Source organism: Strigops habroptila, chromosome W (assembly GCF_004027225.2).
Source record: "Strigops habroptila isolate Jane chromosome W, bStrHab1.2.pri, whole genome shotgun sequence".
NCBI classification, from domain to species: domain Eukaryota; kingdom Metazoa; phylum Chordata; class Aves; order Psittaciformes; family Psittacidae; genus Strigops; species Strigops habroptila.
The window spans coordinates 17,449,233-17,470,115 of NC_044301.2; the positions used below are offsets into that span (position 1 = coordinate 17,449,233).

General features: G+C 43.7%; 1 protein-coding gene across 9 annotated transcripts in view; it reads left to right on the forward strand.

Annotated features, from left to right (window-relative positions):
- The window catches only part of LOC115619067 (ceramide transfer protein), a 93,701-nt gene that overhangs the window by 30,543 nt on the left and 42,275 nt on the right, over nucleotides 1-20,883 (forward strand). For 8 of the 9 annotated variants that reach the window (XM_030511089.1, XM_030511082.1, XM_030511085.1 and 5 more), the window contains 4 exons: nucleotides 2,675-2,782; nucleotides 3,581-3,719; nucleotides 6,767-6,850; nucleotides 20,174-20,331. In XM_030511089.1, coding sequence (XP_030366949.1) covers nucleotides 2,675-2,782; nucleotides 3,581-3,719; nucleotides 6,767-6,850; nucleotides 20,174-20,331 — 489 coding nt within the window. The remainder of the gene's footprint in view (nucleotides 1-2,674; nucleotides 2,783-3,580; nucleotides 3,720-6,766; nucleotides 6,851-20,173; nucleotides 20,332-20,883) is intronic. The other variant, XM_030511084.1, reaches the window with a different exon arrangement.

The window sequence follows — 20,883 nt, forward strand, 5'->3', positions numbered from 1 at the left end:
TCAGCCTCCAGTACAGTCAACTTTTGGGATCCTCCTGTCACTCCAGAAATACAAATGGGTTACACACCTGGATAGCTAGATGGCATCAGGGTACACTGTGTACTGGTATCTACTAGAACCTTAAATTCCTGTGGGACTGATGTGCCAGGCCATCTGATCCCCACAGTCCAGTAAACCCGATTGTCCCTCTCCTTCACCTGCCTGGAGGCAGGCCCCCTCTAATAGTGATCACAAGATTGTCCACTTATGTCTTGTAGAAAGGGGTTAGAATTCTTTATCACAGGAGCTGGAGTAAAATCAGCTCTTCCACTCCATCTGAGAAACTGCTCACCAGAGACTGGAGCAGCAACTTTCCTGGGAGGATCATCTTTGACCATTATTTTCCTCTTTAATTCACGCACTTGTTCTTCCAGAACTGAGGTAGGTTTTCCATCCCACTTTCTCATGTCTTCTCTGTGATCCTGCAGATAAAACCATGGGGTTGCCCGTGGCATGTACCTCCTATGTTTTCCCTCTCGGGCAATAGGGCGCCTTCTATTAATAGCTGAGATGTGGGTACGTGGGGAGCTGGATAGATCTTCTCTCAATTGTTTGAACTCCTGGGACAGTTTTTCCACAGCTGAAATGATGGAAGGGGTGATTGTCTTCGAACTCTCGGAGTTGACAAGTCAGTTCATCCACTGTTGGTGGTGCTATGTCATTCCAGGTCATTGATGCCCATGAGTGGGCATATGATGATGGGGCACTCCATTTAAGTTTCCGCCACATGGGTAGTGTACATTCGACTTCATCTGGATCTACGGGTGCATTCCCAGCATCTGGCCTACGATAGATCATCTCTAGAATGGCTGATTCCCTCAGGGACTGGATGCCATTCTTTATCGTGGTCCACTTGGCTGAGCGACACATAACATCATCCTTGTAGGGAAACCTTTCCTTCACAGCTGCCAGGAGCTGCCTCCAAAGGCTGAGGGCTCGCTTCTCTCTTGCAATCGCTTTGTCAATTCTTCCTTCCTTAGCAAGTGATCCCAGCTGCTTGGCTTCCCTACCTTCCAGTTCGTGACCGTTGGCCCCATTGTCCCAGCATCGGATCAACCAGGTGACAATGTGCTCCCCTGGAAGACGGGTGAAATCTTTTCACATATTCCGCAGCTCGGTTGAGGTCCGGGGTCGAGAAGTCACCTCTTCTTTTTCTTCCTCTGATTCACGTATTAATAATTCTTGTTCAGATGCTGTCCCCTGTAGTAAGTGCATTGGGTCTTCATCTTTCTTCACTGCAGGGGTTGCCCTTTGTGCCTCTCATTTGCTTTTCCCCTTGCTTACAGGGGCAACCGATATTGGCACGGATTGGTCGTTTGTTTTAGCTGCAGTGTCTATCACTGTGGTTGGAGTGGCTGCAGTATCTGTTGTCACGGTTGGTGCAGCTCTTGTGCTTAGGGGTTGAGTAGCACCAGCAGCTGCGTTTTCTGTTGCTCTCAGGGTTTGAGTAGCTGCTGTACTTGTTGCTGGAGTTGGTATAGCTGCAGTGCTTGGAGTAGCTGCATTGTCTGTTGCTGTTGGGGTTTGAGTAACTGCATTGTCTGTTGTTTTGCTGTCAGGTCCAGAGACATCTTTTTACCTTTGAAGGTGCTTGATAGTGTTGAGCAGGGCTCTGTAGGCATAGGCCAAGCCCCAGCACCTTGCCATGATTTGTCCTTCTCTGGTATTTACCAGGATGACAACACACCTCGTTTAAGCATTTTGCTAGTTTTTCTGGATGTTGCACTTGTTCAGGGGTGAAGTTCCAAAGCACTGGAGGGGCCCACTGGCCTAGATACTTGCCCATACTATCCCCCACACCCTGCTACTCATGACTGTCCAGCCTCAGGGAAAATCTCTTGGTGGTCCTCCTATATCGTCATCTAACCCTAGACAAGATCCAAGCCCGACCCTGCTTAACTTTCGAGATCAGACGAAATAGGACATTTTCAGGGTGGGATGGCCGTTGGTTAAACACTCGCTCTGTGTTTGCCAACATGCTGATCCCCAGCAGAAGCAGCAGGCAGGTCTCAAGGGTATTCAAAGGCCATTCAGAACTTTTAGAACTTTCAAATGCTGCTGTAAATAGCCTGGTGGGGGAGTGGGGGCTGTAAGGGAATGCCTTCTTCATAGGTTGACCCCCGAAGAGGAAGAAAAATGTTTAATTGCTAAATAATTCTGGTATATGCCTCCCAAAGTATGGAGGTGATGACCACACTGGGAACGCAAGCCAGACCAGTTTCATGATCAATGAGTCTATTGTATTACAAGTCATTACCATGAAGTACAGTGAAACAAGAACCTTAGCCCAGGCCCCCCAGCCGATAAACACTAAAAGAGCAAGTACTGGCTGTAAGTAAGGTACGACATGCTGAAACTCTGAGATCAAATAATGCAACATTGTGAAGAGTGACTATTAATCCGAAACAATGAATGCTTATCACAAATATGATTAGACACGCTCTGGTCAGATCTGTCGTTATCTCAACCCTTCGTGCCCCACGTTGGGTGCCACAAAGAACTGTTGTGGTTTGAGCCCAGCCGGTAACTCAGAACCAAGTAGCCCCCTGCTTGGGGGATGACATTAAACTTGCTTTCATGATTTCTTTTACTAAGAGCCTCAGAACTCTAGTTTTGTATGTGGTTTGGTTTTTAGACTGAATCTGGCTATGGATCAGAGTCAAGTTTACGACGCCATGGCTCCATGGTCTCTCTTGTTTCTGGAGCAAGTGGATACTCTGCAACATCCACCTCTTCATTCAAGGTTAGTGACTAATGTTTTCTTAGTATTGGTGTGTAAATAACACGCACAAGTGGAAAGGAAATAAGCTATGTGAAGACTTATTCACACAATTGTAGGAGAAAAACCCCACCATATCTTTGGTTTATTATAAGTTTTAGTAATTAGCATGTGATGATGAACAGATTGTACAGGAAGCTTTTTCATGCCTCTGTGCAGTTGTCCATGTTAAACTATGGTATCATTTTCAAATGGCAAGAAAATCAAACCTGTAGGAGGATATATTAACTTTTCCTAGCATATTTTTGAGGATATCAGGGCTTCTAAATGAAAGGAAATGCGGATTCTGTGACTTTACTGATTGACAAATGATGTCTTTCCTTGTTTCACGTGTATAAATATTTAACATTTGAACTTGGGTGGGCTGTACTTTTAGGAGAGCAGAAGAGGAGCAGCACAAGTAGGGGGGGAGTAAAGATTAGAACAAAGATCTTAAACTACAACTGACTGTTTTCAGGCAAATAGGCGTAAACCTGGTAGCATGCAAGATCATGTTTTTATTGAATGCTCTAAATTAGCAGATGCAGGAAAAATTGAGATCAGTGATCAGTGGTTAAAATGAGTAAGAAACACTTTTATACAGTTTCTTATTTTCCAACATTAACAGTATTTTATAGCTGCTGATATCTGAAATGTCTGTAGTGTACTTGAAGTTTTTCTTCATAACTGCAGAATTTTTTTTTTTTTTTTTTTTTTTTTTTTGCATTGAGTTATTGCTGAGTATGTAGAAGCATTTGAGCCTTTTTTCTCTTGCATTTTCAGAAGGGCCATAGCTTACGTGAGAAGCTTGCAGAAATGGAAACCTTTAGGGACATCTTGTGTAGACAAGTTGATACTTTACAGAAATACTTTGATGCCTGTGCAGATGCAGTTTCCAAAGATGAACTCCAGAGGGATAAAGGTAAAACTGTAATTAAAAACTCTTATTTCTATAGAATTTAACTTTTTACACAATTGTAGGCTTAAATTATAGGTTTAAACTAACAATAGTGTGTGTGGCTTTAAACTAACATAGTAACATACAGCAAACTGTTCTAACTTGCTAACACATAGAGAGAAAGGAATGTTTGGCTGACGGGGGAAGGAACATGATGGGACTGATAACAACTAGGGAGACAGTAAATAAGACCAAGGATGCTAGCCTTCAAGATAACAGAGACTGGAAGAGAACAGAAGCAAGGACATACCATTGCTAACTCAGCACTAGGACCTTGTGAGCGTGCACAAGCACTGAGGTCATCCAGTAAACACAGTGAGGAAGACTATCGGTGACCACCAGAGACCCCCACTCAGCAAGAAAGTGCATGCTTAGTTAGGATGCACATACTCTGCCAGCAAGTAATGGGTGCGCTCACCTTTGTGAAACGTTTCATGTTTGCGCCCAGTGCTGCAATAAAGAATGCTGCTTTCTGAAACTCCACATTGAGTCTTAGAGAGTTTCTCCAACCGACTTTTGCTATAACACAATAATAGCCCTTGAAATAGTTACTATAGCATTTAGAATCATAGAATCATAGAATCGTAAGGGTTGGAAAGGACCTTAAGATCATCTAGTTCCAACCCCCCTGCCATAGGCAGGGACACCTTGCCCTAAACCATGTGGTCCAAGGCTCTGTCCAACCTGGCCTTGAACACCGCCGGGGATGGAGCATCCACAACCTCCCTGGGCAACCCATTCCAGTGCTTCACCACCCTCACTGTAAAGAACTTCTTCCTTATATCTAATCTAAACTTCCCCTGTTTAAGTTTGAACCCATTACCCCTTGTCCTACCACTACAGTCCCTAAGGAAGAGTCCCTCCCCAGCATCCTTATAGACCCCCTTCAGATACTGGAAGGCTGCTATGAGGTGTCCACGCAGCCTTCTCTTCTCCAGGCTGAACAGCCCCAACTTTCTCAGCCTGTCTTCATACGGGAGGTGCTCCAGCCCTCTTATCATCCTCGTGGCCCTCCTCTGGACTTGCTCCAACAGCTCCATGTCCTTTTTATGTTGAGGACACCAGAACTATACGCAGTACTCCAAGTGAGGTCTCAAAAGAGCAGAGTAGAGGGGCAGGATCACCTCCTTTGACCTGCTGGTCACGCTTCTTTTGATGCAGCCCAGGATACGGTTGGCTTTCTGGGCTGCAAGCACACACTGCCGTCTCATGTTAAGCTTCTCATCAACCAACACCCCCAAGTCCTTCTCCTCAGGGCTGCTCTGAATCTCTTCTCCACCCAACCTGTAGCTGTGCTTGGGATTGCCCGAACCCAGGTGTAGGACCTTACACTTGGCTTGGTTAAACTTCATAAGGTTGGCATCAGCCCACCTCACAAGCCTATCAGGGTCCTTCTGGATGGCATCCCTTCCCTCCAGCGTGTCAGCCGAACCACACAGCTTGGTGTCGTCGGCAAACTTGCTGAGGGCGCACTCAATCCCACTGTCCATGTCACCAACAAAGATGTTGAACAGGACCGGTCCCAACACCGATCCCTGAGGGACACCACTCATTACACGTTTCCAACTGGACATCGAGCCATTTACCACAACTCTTTGCGTGCAGCCATCGAGCCAGTTTTTTATCCACCAAGTGGTCCATCTATCAAATTGATGTCTCTCCAATTTAGAGACAAGGATGTCGTGTGGGACAGTGTCGAACGCTTTGCACAAGTCCAGGTAGATGACGTCAACTGCTCTGCCGCTGTCCATCAGTTCCGTGGCTCCATCAGAGAAGGCCACCAAATTGGTCAGGCAGGATTTCCCCTTAGTGAAGCCATGTTGGCTGTCACCAACCACCTCATAGTTTTTCATGTGCCTTAGCATGTTTTCCAGGAGAAACTGTTCCAAGATTTTGCCAGGCACAGAGGTGAGGCTGACTGGTCTGTAGTTCCCCGGGTTTTCCACCTTCCCCTTCTTGAAAATGGGGATTATATTACCCTTCTTCCAGTCATCGGGAACTTCACCTGACTGCCATTTGATACCATATAAATAGAATATGTATCTTAAATTTACTCTTTAGTAATGGGATTAATCATAGATATTTCTGCATCAACAGTGTTAGCTATTTTCACTTCAGAAGCTGGATTCCCATAAAAATCTGCCTAACTTAAATATTAACCTGTAGCTGTCAACTGTATAAAAGTAATGTTCTTTTAAGCATTTGATGTTATAGAACAATAATTGCTTACCCCATAAAATGAATTCAAGTTAGTTTACTGCTGTATCTCTTACCTTTATTTTGAGAAATAATAGGATATTAGTTTTGATAGGAACAATATGTTCTTTAAAAAAGGCAAAGGTTCTGCCGTAATGAATGCTCCTGAGATGTATTGGCTGCAGCTAGAGCACTGAGTATGCACATAATGTCCTAGTAGACTCAGGTATGGATGTCTATGTATCTCTGAATTGTTCTTCCCAGAGCACAGCTTGTTGTATTCAGGCACTCTCTTGAGGTGTTTATATTCATCTTCACATTTGTTCTGGCAGCCTGAAACTTTGGATAGTGAGAAAACAGATAAGTACTATTCCACTTTGAGTACTTTCTAGTGTAAAACAGTAGATAATTGCTCAGTCATGGCTCCCTGCTTATCCAGTTGTAACACCAAAATAATGTTCTTCTTACCATCAAGTGCTAAATTTTGGCACTGAGCAAATGTTAGTCTCTTGATTGTTTCTGATGGTAATGTCGATAGTGGTCTCAGGTTAAAAAAAAAGAAGGGGGGGGTGGTGGTGGTGGTGTCATGACTGTTGTTATAGGAAAAAATCTTAAACAGTGCTTAGACATGAAGATGCTCTTCATAGAATCATAGAATAGTTAGGGTTGGAAAGGACTGTAAGATCATCTAGTTCCAACCCCCCTGCCATGGGCAGGGACACCTCGCACTAGACCATGCTCTTTAATTTTTTCTTGCTCAGTAAAGAGTTGGGAAAGCTTTCTCACTCCCGTAACACACTCTCTTTCACATTTAGTGGTAGAAGATGATGAAGATGATTTTCCTACAATGCGATCCGATGGGGACTTTTTACATAACAGTAACAGCAGTAAGGAAAAATGTAAGTGTGTCACCTTTTTCACTGAAAATTCATATGAATCCTATGATAAGCCTGATACAAGATGGGCATTTATGCTCTTTTCTAAGCAGAAAATGACAAGAATAGTTATTTGAATGTATGTGACAGGAAGTTCTTATTTGTGTTAAGATAATCATGAAAAGCAGCTAAGGAATGATAATCTGAGTTAGTCTTAACTCAGACTATTCTGTGTCCAAAGCCATTTCCACTACAAAATTCTGTTGAAACAGCTGCATCATTTGGATATTGGGAACTGAGATTTATAACAAGCAATTGTAGTTTTTCTTGCAAGTGTTATCTGCTTTAGCAGTGTGGCAGAGCACAATGCTTTTTCAGTTAGGTGTGCCTTATTATGTTTTCTCTAAGTTCTATGGCTATGTAATGGTTAAGTCAACATTGTATGATTCTCACTCATCATAATTTTAGCTCTTTTTTTAACTTTATTTTCCAATGTTATGCTGAACAGAATTCTAATTTTTATTCTTATCTGTCGTGGTTTAAGCCCAGCCAGTAACTCGGAACCACACAGCCGCTCGCTCACTCCCCCACTTCTTCCTCCCCCCACTCCCGGAGGGATGGGGAGGAGAATCGGAAGAATGTAACTCCCACCGGTTGAGATAAGAGCAGTCCAGTAACTAAGGTATAATACAAAACCACTACTACTACCACTAATAATAATAATGATAAGGGAAATAACAAGGGGAGAGAATACAATTGCTCACCACCTGCTGACTGATACCCAGCCCAACCTGAGCAGTGATCTAGCCTTCTGGGTAACCCCCCCCCCCCAGTTTATATACTGGGCGTGATGTGCTGTGGTATGGAATACCACTTTGGCCAGTTTGGGTCAGGTGTCCTGTCTCTGCTTCCTCCCGACTTCCCCTCCTCCCTGGCAGAGCATGAGACTGAGAAAGTCCTTGGTCAGAGTAAACATTACTTAGCAACAACTAAAACCATCGGTGTTATCAGCGTTGTTCCCAGGCTGAAAGTCAAAAACACAGCACTGCACCAGCTACTAAGAAGGAGAAAAATGACTGCTATAGCTGAACCCCGGACAGTATCTTAAATGATATGGTTATAGTCATTGTACTCACTGCATCCATGCCATAAATGTGAAGAACTCACGCAAGTCTTGCTGTTTTAGAACTCTGATACTTCTGGCCTGCCAGAAGTTGTATATGCATTTAAAATTCTACTCGCATTCTTCTTATACTTTTTCTTGTTTCCCAACTGAAATAATTTCAGTATTTACATTCTCTAGTTGTTGACAATTCAATATTTGTTAGACTTTGGTTTACAAAATTTTGAAGCAGTACAGTTTCAAATCTGATGGAATATCCAAAAGAAGTACCTTTCAAAATTTTTTTCAAGAACCTGGAAAATATATTGGCAAAATAAGCCTTTTCTGTCTTCTGTTTTCTTTTTAACTGGCTCTAGTTCCCTGTGTGTTGCATGTTTCCTTGCTGTATTTAAATGCTCTTTCTAGATTATTGCTGGAACTGTTACGAGGTAAGGAAATGGAAGGAGCTTTCAGTATACTTCCAGAGAATTAATCATATGAGTAGATTTTTTCACAGATATAAAGTGCTTGCCCTGCTAAGGATTAATTGTGGTGCTGATTTCAGAGGTTAAGTAGCATATAACTGAAGTTTCGAATAAATCTTTCTTGCCTCTTATAAGCAAATATAAGCAAGCTTGCAACACTCACAGGAATTTAAGTGATATACACATTTCTCTTGTAAAAGGACGGCAGGAAGAAAAAGTTAACATGACTGTAGAAATTTGCGTACTGCTCTGAAGAAGACATTTTGGGTAGGCTTTTCTGTGTTCTCTAGGATCTTTGTGTGAATAGTTAAAAAGAGCACTATGAAGGTATTTAAATTTATGGCTCACTTTCCAATTAGAAAATCTGGTAACTGAAACAGAAAAAAAATAAGTTCAGAAAACACAAGTGAAGCAGAATACAATTGCTTACCACCAGCTGACCAATGCCCAACCTGTCCCTGAGCGGTGATCGGCCCCTTCTGGCCAACTCTCCCAGTTTATATACTGAGCATGATGTTCTAAGGTATGGAATATTCCTTTGGCTAGTTCAGGTCAGCTGTCCTGGCTGTGCTCCCTGCCAGCTTCTTGTGCACCTGGTTACTGTCAGAACATAAGAAACTAAGAAATTCTTGGTTTAGATTAAGCACTACATAGAAACAACTAAAACCATGGGGGTTTATTCTCAGACTAAAGACATGGCACTGTACCAGCTGCTAGGCAGAAAATTAACTCTCTTCCACAGGAAACCAGGACAGTATCCACCCCTTATTCCATACCATTTACGTCATTATCAGATCCCACACTTTCCAGTATACCATCACCTTTTTTGTCTCTTGACATATGTATGTAAATACAGATACCATTCCCTTAGTCTATGAACCATCCCTATAAAATTTCACTGAGTTCATTCAGTCCAGGACTGGGCCCCATCTTATCATAGCAGACTTTCAGGGCAGGAGAGATGGTGTGTGGTGTTGGACTGTTGCCTGCTGAAACCAGGTCTGATTTCATCACTGCTGTGCTCGTCCAGTTTCATCAAAGTTCATTCTTCATTAATGTGACGATCAAAAGGGAGTCAGGTTCAGGCCCGCAAGTCTTGGAGCAGAAGACACGGGCGCCACAAGATGCCCAGTGCAGTAATGGGCATGTAGCTTCCATAGAAGTGTTATATAGCAGTCAACAGCATACAATCTAATTTACTGGCTGTTCTCGCCCAAAATCACATCACCTGAGGTACACACTAGGCTTCCCCATCCTCCTGCATTACCCACCAAGTGCACCCAGGTCCCTGAGCAAAAGGAGTCGCATCTTGCCACAGTGCAGCAGTCCAGATGGATTTACCTCTGCATTGCCAGTTGCTCTGCTTCCATTGCTGCAACCACCCCCACAGGGCATTTGCCCCCATCCATGAGTCAGTAGAGAGATAAAGTACTGGCCATTTTTCTCGTTCAGCAATGTCCAAGGCCAGCTGGATGGCTTTCACCTCTGCAAACTGACTCAATTCACCCTCTCCTTCAGCAGTTTCTGCAACTTGTCCCAGGGGACTCCACACAGCTGCCTTCCATCTCCAATGCTTTCCCACAATAGGGCAGGACCCATCAGTAAACAAGGCATATTGCTTTTCACTTTCTGGTAGTTTATTATACATTGGGCCCTCTTCATCACGCATCAACTCCTCTTCTGGTGGCATTCTGAAATCCTTGCCTTCTGGCCATTCTATGATGACTTCTAGATTCCTGGACGACTGGGGTTTCCTATTCGAGCTCGTTGTGTAATTAGTGCAGCCCACTTACTCCATGTAGCATCAGTTGCATGATGTGTAGAGGAGACCTTCTCTTTGAACATCCAGCCCAGCACGGGCAACTGGGGTGCCAGGAGGAATCATAGAATAGTTAGGGTTGGAAAGGACCATAAGATCATCTACTTCCAACAGTGCCAATCACTTCCAAAGCAGCTTGAACCCCTTCAGAGGCTGCCAGTATCTCTTTTTTAATTGGAGTATAGCCGGCCTCAGATCCTCTGTTTCCCTGACTCCACAAGACAAGGGTGCTTTCTGCCAGAGGCTCCAGGTAGTACCATTCTCCCTGGTTGCAGTTTAGAGCACATTTTTCACATCTTGACTGGTCCAGACTGGTCCAAGGGCTACTGCATGAACTATTTCTCGTTTAATTTGTTCAAAGGCTTGTTGTTGCTCAGGGCCTTATTTGAAATCATTCTTCCGGGTCACGTGATAGAGAGGGCTTACAATCAGACTGTAATTTGGGATGTGCATTCTCCAGAACCCCACAACACCTAAGAAAGCTTGTGTTTCTTTCTTGTTAGTTGGTGGAGACATTGCTATTATCTTGTTAATCACATCTGTGGCGACATCCATCTTGGCATTTTATTCCCAAAAACTGAATCTCCTGTGCAGGTCCCTTGACCTTACTCCGTTTTATGGCAAAACCGGCCTTCAGCAGGATTTGGATTATTTTCTTCCCTTTCTCAAAATCTTTTTCTGCAGTATTGCCCCACATGATGATATCATCAATGTATTGCAGGTATTGTAGAATACCAGGTTGGGAGGGACCTTAAGGATCATCTGGTCCAACCTTTCTAGGCAAGCATTACCTAGACTAAATGTCCAGTTCCCTGTCCAGCTGAATTTTACATACGTCTAGTACTGGGGAATCCACCCCTATCTTGGGGTGATAATTCCATTTTCTAATTGTTCTCATTGCAGGTGTTGGATCTCTGACTTGAAATGTCACAACGATTCAGAATTCAGAAGGATTTGGATTATTTTCCTCCCTTTCTCAAAAACTTCTTCCACTGTATCACCCCACACGATGATGTCATCAATGTATTGCAGGTGTTCTGGAGCTTGCCCCTGTTCCAGTGCAGTCTGGATCAATCCATGGCAGATGGTAGGGCTGTGTTTCCACCCCTGGGGCAGTCGGTTCCAAGTGTACTGGATGCCCCTCCAAGTAAAAGCGAACTGTGGCCTGCACTCAGCTGCCAAAGGGATTGAGAAAAATGCATTGGCAATATCAGTTGTGGCATACCACTTGGCTGCCTTTGCCTCCAGTTCATATTGAAGTTCTAGCATGTCCGGTATGGCAGCACTCAATGGTGGTGTGACTTCGTTCAGGCCACGATAGTCTACTGTTAGTCTCCACTCTCCATTAGACTTTTGCACTGGCCATATGGGGCTATTAAAGGGTGAGCGGGTCCTGCTGATCACTCCTTGGCTCTCCAGTCTACGGATCAGCTCATGGATGGGAATCAGGGAGTACAAATACAAATGGAAATGTTGGCAAATGCCATGTGGGGGTGGTTGCAGCAATAGAAGCGGAGTAACACAGAGGGAAACCCATCTAGGCTGCTGCATTGTGACAAGATATTGCTGTCCAGGTGGAGAACCTGGTTGTGAAGGTACACCATGTAAACGCCCATGTATGTACTGAAGAGTTGGAATCACACAGAATCACAGAATTGTTAGGGTTGGAATGGACCTCTGGAGATCATCTAGTCCAACCACCCTGCCAAGGCAGGGCCACCTAGAGGAGGTTACACAGGAATGCGTCCAGGCAGGTTTTGAATGTCTCCAGAGAGGGAGACTCCACACCTGCCCTGGGTAGCCTGTCCCAGTGCTCTGCCACCCTCAACATAAAGTTCTTCCTCACGTGGAGGTGAAATTTCTTGTGTTTTAGCTTATGTCCATTGCTTCTCATCCTGTTGCTGGGCACCACTGAAAAGAGTCTGGCACCATCCTCCTGGCACCTGCCTTTGAGATATTTATTTTCATTAATAAGCTTCCCTCTGTCTTTTCTTCTCTAAACAGGCCCAGCTCCTGCAATCTCTCCTCATAAGAGAGATGCTCCAAACTCCTGATCATCTTTGTGGCCCTCCGCTGGACCCTCTCCAGCAGCTCCTTGTCTGTCTTGTACTGAGGAGCCCAGCACTGGACACAGTGCTCCAGATGTGGCCTCACCAGGGCCAAGTTGAGGGGGAGGAACACCTCCCTCGACCTGCTGGCCATACTCCTCCCGATGCACCCCAGGATATTCTTGTCTCTCCTTTCCACAAGGGCACACTGATAGCTCATAGTCAACTTACCATCTACCAGTGCTCCCAGGTCCTTCTCAGCTGAACTGCTCTCTAGTAGGTCAGCCCCCATCCTGTACTGGTACTTGGGGTTCTTCCTCCCCAGGTGCAGTACCCTACACTTGCCCTTGTTGAACCTCATTAGGTTTCTCTCTGCCCAGTTCTCCAGCCTGTCAAGTTCCCACTGAATGGCAGCAAAGCCTTCACATGTATCAGCCACTCCCCCCAGCTTTGTATCATCAGCAAACTTGCTGAGGGTGCACTCCAGCCCTTCATCCAGGTCATTAATAAACAAGTTGAATAAGACCGGACCTAGTATTGATCCCTGGGGAACACCACTGACTACAGGCTTCCAACTGGATTCTACTCTGCTGATCATGACCCTCTGAACTCTGCCATTCAGCCAGTTCTCTGTCCACCTCACTGTCCATTCATCTAACCCACATTTCCTAAGCTTACCTGCGAGGATGCTGTGGGAGACAGTGTCAAAAGCCTTTCTGAAGTCGAGGTAGATAATATCCACTGCTCTCCCCTCGTCGACCCATCTTGCCATGTCATCATAAAAGGCTATTAGATTGGTCAAGCAAGATTTCCCCTTGGTGAATCCATGCTGACTACTCCTGATGACCTTCTTTTCTTCTACATGCTTGGTGATGACTTCCAGAATGACCTGTTCCATCACCTTTCCAGGGATGGAGGTGAGGCTGACTGGCCAGTAGTTTCCCGGGTCCTCCTTCTTGCCCTTTTTGTAGGTGAGAGTAACATTGACCTTCTTCCAATCATCAGGCACCTCTGCCGTTCTCCATGATTTTTCAAACATGATGGAGAGCAGCAGAGCAACATCTGCCAGCTCCCTCAGCACCCATGGGTGCATCCCATCAGCATGGATGTTAATTCTATCTAGCCTATCCATAACCCAATCCTCTGTGACCAGGGGGAAGTCTTCCTTTCTCCAGCCTTCTTCTCTTACCTCTGATGTCTGGGACTCCTGAGGGCCATCCTTAGTGGTAAAGACTGATGCAAAGAAGGCATTCAGTAATCCTGCCTTCTCTGTGTCTTCTGTTACCAGGACACCCATCTGATTCAGCAGCAGCCCCACATTTTCCCTTATCTTCCTTTTGCTGCTGATATACTTGTAGAAGCCTTTCTTATTATCGTTGGTGTCCTTTGCCAGACTCAATTCTAAGTGGGCCTTGGCCTTCCTTGTTGCATCCCTGCATACCCTGATGATGTTCCTATATTCCTCCCACTTGGCCTGTCCTTTTTTACACCTCCCATGAATTTCTTTCTTGAGTTTAAGATTTACTAGGAGGTCCCTGCTCATCCGTGCAGGTCTCCTGCCCCCCTTGCCTGATTTCATCATGGGGATACACTGGTCTTGGCCTAGGAGGAAGTTATGCTTAAACATTGACCAGCTCTCTTGGATTCCTTTGTCTTCTAGAGCCCCGAGGAACATCAGAACAACCAACAGGTGGATCAAGCTGCTAAGATTGAAGTGGCTCAGGTAGATTTAGAATGGCAACATAATTATTTATACCCCAGTGGGCCCATGACACCTCAGGCCATCAAGGCAGAGATGCAACATATAGATGGGCTCGTGATCGAGGGGTGGACTTAACAATGGACGCTCTTGCCCAGGTTATTCATGACTGTGAAACATGTGCTGCAATTAAGCAAGCCAAGCGGTTAAAGCTTCTCCGGTATGGAGGACAGTGACTGATGTATAAATATGGGGAAGTGTCCTGGTTTCAGCTGTAACAGTTATTTTTCTTCCTAGTAGCTGGTGCAGTGCTTTGTTTGGGCTTTAGTCTGAGAATAATGCTGATAATACACCGATGGTTTAGTTGTAGCTCAGTAGCACTTACCCCGATCAGGGACTTTTCAGTTTCATGCTCTGCCAGTGAGGAGGGGCACAGGAAGCTGGGAGGAAGCAGAGACAGGACACCTGACCCAAACTAGCCAAAGGGATATTCCATCCCACAGCATGTCATGCCCAGTATAGAAACTGGGAGGAGTTACCCAGAAGGGGCTGATCACTGCTCGGGTTGGGCTGCATATCGGTCAGTTTGTGGTGAACAAATGTATTGTGCATCACTTGTGATTTCTGAGCTTTCATTTATTTTTTTGTGGTTTCCTTATTGTTGGTATTCTTTCTATTATCATTGTATTTTACCTTAGTTATTGGACTGTTCTTATCTCAACCTGTGGGATTTACATTCTTTCGATTCTTCTCCTCATCCCACCTGCCAAGTGGGGAAGGAGAGGGGTGAGTGAGTGGCTGCTGGTGCTGAGTTACTGGCTAGGTTTAAACCATGACAGGAGGCCTGGCAGATTGACTTTATCACACTGCCACCGACCCGCCAAGGCAAGCACCATGTGCTTACGATGATGGAAGCAACCACCAGGTGGCTGGAAACATACACTGTGCCCCACACCACTGCCTGGAACACTGTCCTGGGCCTTGAGAAACAAGTCTTGTGGTGACGCGGCACCCCAGAAAGAATTGAGTCAGACAATGGGACTCATTTCCAGAACAACCTTATAGACACTTGGGCCAAAGAGCATGGCATTGAGTGGGCATATCACATCCCCTATCATGCACCAGGCTTCAGAAAAAATCAAATGATACAATGCACTGTTAACGACTATTTGCTGAGAGCAATGGGTATTGGGACCATGAAGAATTGGGATACACATTTAATAAAAGCCACCTGGTTAGTCAGTACTAGAGGATCTGCCAACAGAGCTGTCCCTGCCCAATCAAAAGTTTTATTTTCTGTAGGGGGGGGGTAAAGTTCCTGTGGTGCGCATAAAGAATCTGCTGGGGAAGACAGTCTGGGTTATTCCTGCCTCAGGCAAAGGCAAACCCACTCGTGGGATTGCTTTTGCTCAGGGACCTGGGTGCATTTGGTGGGTAATGCAGGAGGATAGGGAAGTCCGGTGTGTACTTTAAGAGGATTTGATTTTTGGTGACAGTAGTCAATGAATTAAGCTGTACAATGTCAAGTGCTCTATAACACTATATATTATCCCTTCCATGGTGGCTATATACCCATCACCACATTGGGCATCTAATGACACCTGTTTCTGACACTCCAGATTTGAGGATATGTACCCCACTCAATTTTGATCACCACATTAACAAAGAATTAACTTAGATGAAATCAGAGAAGTGCAGTAATGATAGAATCAGAACTGGCTCCAGCATGCAATATTCTAACACCACACACCATTCATCTTTCCTGCCCTGAAAGACTGTTATGACAGATGGAGCCCCAAAGTCATGGACTAAATGAACTCAACGAACTTTGGTAGAGATGGTCCATAGACTAAAGGAATGATATCTTTATCTGTATATCAAGAGACAGAACAGGTGATGGTGTATTGGGAAGTGTGGGACCTGGCATGACATAAATGGTATGGAATAAGGGATGAATACTGCCCTGGTTTCCCCTGGAACAGAGTTAATTTTCTTCCTAGTAGCTGGTACAGTGACATGTTTTGGCTTTATTCTGAGAATAATGTTGATAACACCCCCGTGGTTTTATTTGTTGCTAAGTAGTGCTTACTCTAAATCAAGGGCTTTTTCCTTTTCCCATGTTCTCTCAGTGAGGAGGAACACAAGAAGCTGGGAGAGAGCACAGCCAGGACAGCTGACCCGAACTAGCTAAAGGGGTATTCCACACTGTAGAACATCATGCTCAGTTAGCCAGGAGGGGCCGATTGCTGCTCGGGTCGGGCTGGATATCAGTCAGTGGGTGGTGAGCAATTGTATTAGACATTGCTTGTTTTCTGAATTTTTCTCCTTTCCCCCCCCATTATCATTATTATTATTATTTATTTTTTATTATTTCTATTATTATATTTTACTTCATTTCAATTATTAAACTGCTCTTATCTTAACCCGCAGGTTTTACCTTTTTTCTGATTCTTATCCCCATCCCACAGGGTGGGGAGTGAGTGAGCAGCTGCATCATACTTAGTTGCTGGCTGGGGTTAAACCAGGACATGCACCCAACCATTTCCCTTTCATTTACAATTAGTTTAGTGACGTAAGATTTTAAGATGGCATAAAATTGAAAAGATAAAGGAACTTTGGTTTTCTACTTACTGTCTTTTAAAACTAATCTTCCATTTCACTGGAAAACAGATTTTATCAACCAATTCATATTTGGGACATCTGGGAAAGTATTATAAACAGCATGTTATGAACAAGATGGGAAAACTGATCTATCCTAAAAGACATCAAGGTGCGTAGGAGAGAAGGGCTGAAGAGCTATTGAAGAAGGCTAAAGTGTGGTATGAAAAATTCATTATGAAAAAGGCTAGAGAAATCAATTTACAAATAAAGCAAAATGTTTAGAAGACAGGAAAATTAAAAACGAACCACTTGGAAGATGTTGAAATTTAAGTTAAAGTAGTAGAAAAATCATACTGCTGCTTCTTTCAGTTGGCTGCATAGTCTGATCACTAGGATAGAAGAACAGTTGCAATGATAAGAACACTTTCCTATTTGCCTTTAACTTGAACCTACAGATGTCCTGATGCATGATTTCAATTTGAAACACTCAGTCTTGTAGCTGACGTGTTCTGGGTTCAGCTGTAGCAATCATTTTTCTCCTTCTTAGTAGCTGGTGAAGTGCTGTGTTTTCGACTTTAGTCTGGGAACAGTACTGATAACACACCAATGTTTTTAGTTGTTGCTAAGTAATGTTTACTCCGATCAAGGATTTTCTCAGTCTCATGCTCTGCCAGGGAGGAGGGGAAGCCGGGAGGAAGCAGAGACAGGACACCTGACCCAAACTAGCCAAAGGGGTATTCCATACCACAGCACGTCATGCCCAGTAAAAATCCACACCTCCACACGGAGACCAGAACTTGAGTCTGGTCTCCGTGTGGAGATTCTGGTCTGGGAGCAGGGGGAGGCCAGTATATAAACTGGGGGGAGTTACCTGGAAGGCCAGATCGCTGCTCAGGCTGGGCTGGGTATCGGTCGGCAGGTGGTGAGCAATTGTATCCTCTCCCCTTGTTATTTCCCTTATTATTATTATTGGTGGTAGTAGTAGTGGTTTTGTGTTATACCTTAGTTACTGGACTGCTCTTATCTCAACTGGTGGGAGTTACATTCTTTTGATTCCCCTCCCCAGCCCTCTGGGAGCAGGGGGAGGAAGAAAGGGGGGAGTGAGCGAGCAGCTCCATGGTTCCGAGTTACTGGCTGGGCTTAAACCACGACACGTGAAAAAAAGATGTTAAAAAGGGAATAGGAACGATATTCACCTCTCCAAATAGAAAAAAAAATCTCCTGACAGATACTTCTAATGTGCTGAGGTTCAGCTGTTGCTGAGATGGGGTTTGAGGCTGTTTTCTGACATTTTCTGGGACGACAAATATCTCCTGTGATTAGGAGTGAATCAAAATACTCCCATCCACAGTAAGGAATATCTTGAGTGATCTTCTCTTCAAAGAAATAGGCCTTGCATGTTTCTGAAAGAAGTTTGATTTAGTCCAGAATTATAATGGCTGAAAGGAACTATGGACACCAACTTTGAAGCTGCAAGCTACTTTGAGACTCTTTAAGAATGACTTAGAATATATGATGACTGAAACCGTATGGAAGTATTAATGACTTATAGCTGAGACCTAAAGAAATCCAGGAACAAAAGCTGGCTTTTTTCCACAAAATGAGACTGTTGTGCTGCATCTCCTTTACAATCTACCATAGATTTCTGAAATTATTTTATAATGTTGCAGCCAGTGGTAATTTCTTCAGTGTGTCTAGCATATAGCATATTTAAGAGAAAAATCACATCTATAGGCAGTATAGCTGTGCTGGTAAGCCTGCACGTGAACATGGTCTATACCAGCAGGACATATTATTAGTATAAACTGCATTTTTTCATTACTCAAGTGTGTTATTGGTGAAGCTCTTGTTGTCTAATTTTCATTATTCAATGAATTCACTGCATCACCTCCTTGCCAGATTATACCACTTTCAGTCTTAGCCTCTTCTGTGTTCCCTCTGCAGCTGTTAAGGGGAAGGAGAGCTAGTTATTGCTTCAGAAACAGATCCTTCCTTCCTTCCTTCCTTCCGCTTCTTTCTTTCCTTCCTTCCTTCCGCTTCTTTCTTTCCTTCCTTCCTTCCGCTTCTTTCTTTCCTTCCTTCCTTCCGCTTCTTTCTTTCCTTCCTTCCTTCCGCTTCTTTCTTTCCTTCCTTCCTTCCGCTTCTTTCTTTCCTTCCTTCCTTCCGCTTCTTTCTTTCTTTCCTTCCTTCCGCTTCTTTCTTTCTTTCCTTCCTTCCGCTTCTTTCTTTCTTTCCTTCCTTCCGCTTCTTTCTTTCTTTCCTTCCTTCCGCTTCTTTCTTTCTTTCCTTCCTTCCACTTCTTTCTTTCTTTCCTTCCTACAGCTTCCTCCCTCCCTCCCTCCCTCCTTCCTTCCACCCTTCCTCCCTCCTTCCACCCTTCCTCCCTCCCTCCCTCCCTCCCTCCCTTTTTAGGGAGTATTCTTGATTAACACGAAACAAAAAAAGAAAGCTGTCTTCTACCATAGTATGTATGCTTATTGAGGTATTTGAAGTAGCATGTGATGTGTAAACATCTGTTTGAAAAAGTTTGATTCCTTCTGAAAGGAGGGCATAGAAAACCTCTGGAGGCTTAAACCATTGCTTAAGACCATGTGACGCTTTTTGTTCCTTAAGTGTAGCTATTGTGCTCTATCATTAGAGAACAGTAATTGCATTTCTCTTCCCTACAAGAACTGAGCTGCTTGAAAGCTCTACTTTACCCTTGCAGACAGATATTGAATAAACTTACACGAATTTTTTTTGTACTCTGTAAACCATAACAGTGGCACATTGAAAAACTGACAGACTGGGAAAAGAAAGCAGTATCCAACTGGGTGATAAGTCATTAGCTTGCCCCATGGCATAGCAGGAGTTACTTTAACTTGCTGGGATCAGTCAGCTTCAACATGGGTGTTACTTCTGCTTTCTAATATTTTCTGGCATTAATGTGTAGTGTTTGATTTGTTATTCTGTCAACCTACATACAGGTTTGACATAGAATAGGTACTTTTTTGTCACACATTTCAAGTGACTTGTTTAAATAGCCTTAACAACAGATGGCCTGATTGACAGCATGAAGTAGTTGGAACTGCAAAAGCCTACAGTACTTGGATAATTCAACACATTTGATACTTTTATATCATACATACCTTTTTATGTTGAGGTTTTTAAATCTATTGTTACCTGCTTAAAGCAACCTTGAAATGTTACCTTTGGGGTTTGATTGCATTTTTAAATTGTTCCTTTCTTAGTGCTGTATCTCATATGTTTTAAAGTTGCTCTGTGTTAATTGGGCCCCAATTCAAGCTGTCAAACTGCTACTGTTACAAAGTATTCCCACTCCCTCCACCCACGCAATTTGCAGAGTAATGCAGCATTACAATCAGCCTTGAAATACAGTATAGCAAAATGAAGCTGAAGGGATGCATTCCTCCTTTTGAATCTCTTTCTTATCCTTTGGATAGCTGAAAATTATTAGCACTTTTGATTTTTATTTTTAAATTAACTTTCTATCCAGTCTATTTTATTCAAACAGTTGTAATATAAAGCACATGCGTATAATGCTTGTTTGAGTTAAAGGCAGCTATTATTGAATGATTCATGTTTGGGTTTAGTGTTTCCACATGTGACACCCAAAGGAATTAATGGCATAGACTTTAAAGGAGAAGCTATAACTTTCAAGGCAACTACTGCTGGAATCCTTGCTACACTCTCTCATTGTATTGAACTCATGGTAAAACGTGAAGAAAGCTGGCAAAAAAGACTAGATAAGGTAAGATAACTTTCCTTTTACTTTTGTTGAAAAAATTGTTTCTTTAGCTTGAAATGGAAATTTCAAATTAGCTGGTTTTAACTTTTTATTCCAGTGTGTTGCATGAAAGGGTAAAATAATTTGGCAGAAAATAAACCCCCTTGCTTTCCAGCTGGTCCTCAGATGTTAGAGGGGCTGGGTGCGGCTAGGCTTAGATTCTGAGTGATGCCCAATTTGCCACTATCAGTCCGGTCGCATTCAATATATTGAATAATCTCGATTCCGGATGCACTAATAGTGCACTGCACCTTCAGTCTAATCGTGCTCACGAACTAGCACAGCCACACTGAGGGAGCTGGTCGCATTCAATGAGAGATTTACGATTAGCTACTTAAACAGTGCAGTTTATTAAAGCAACAGATACAGGTTCTTGTGGATTGCCGGTGATAAATACACTGTCTGCAAAAGCACGTGCAAATAATAAGGTATACAACCGCGCAACAAAGTTATGAATAATACAGCCTGGCTTTAAAGTATAAAAGTAAAAAGTAACTCTATATAGAGATTCCTAAT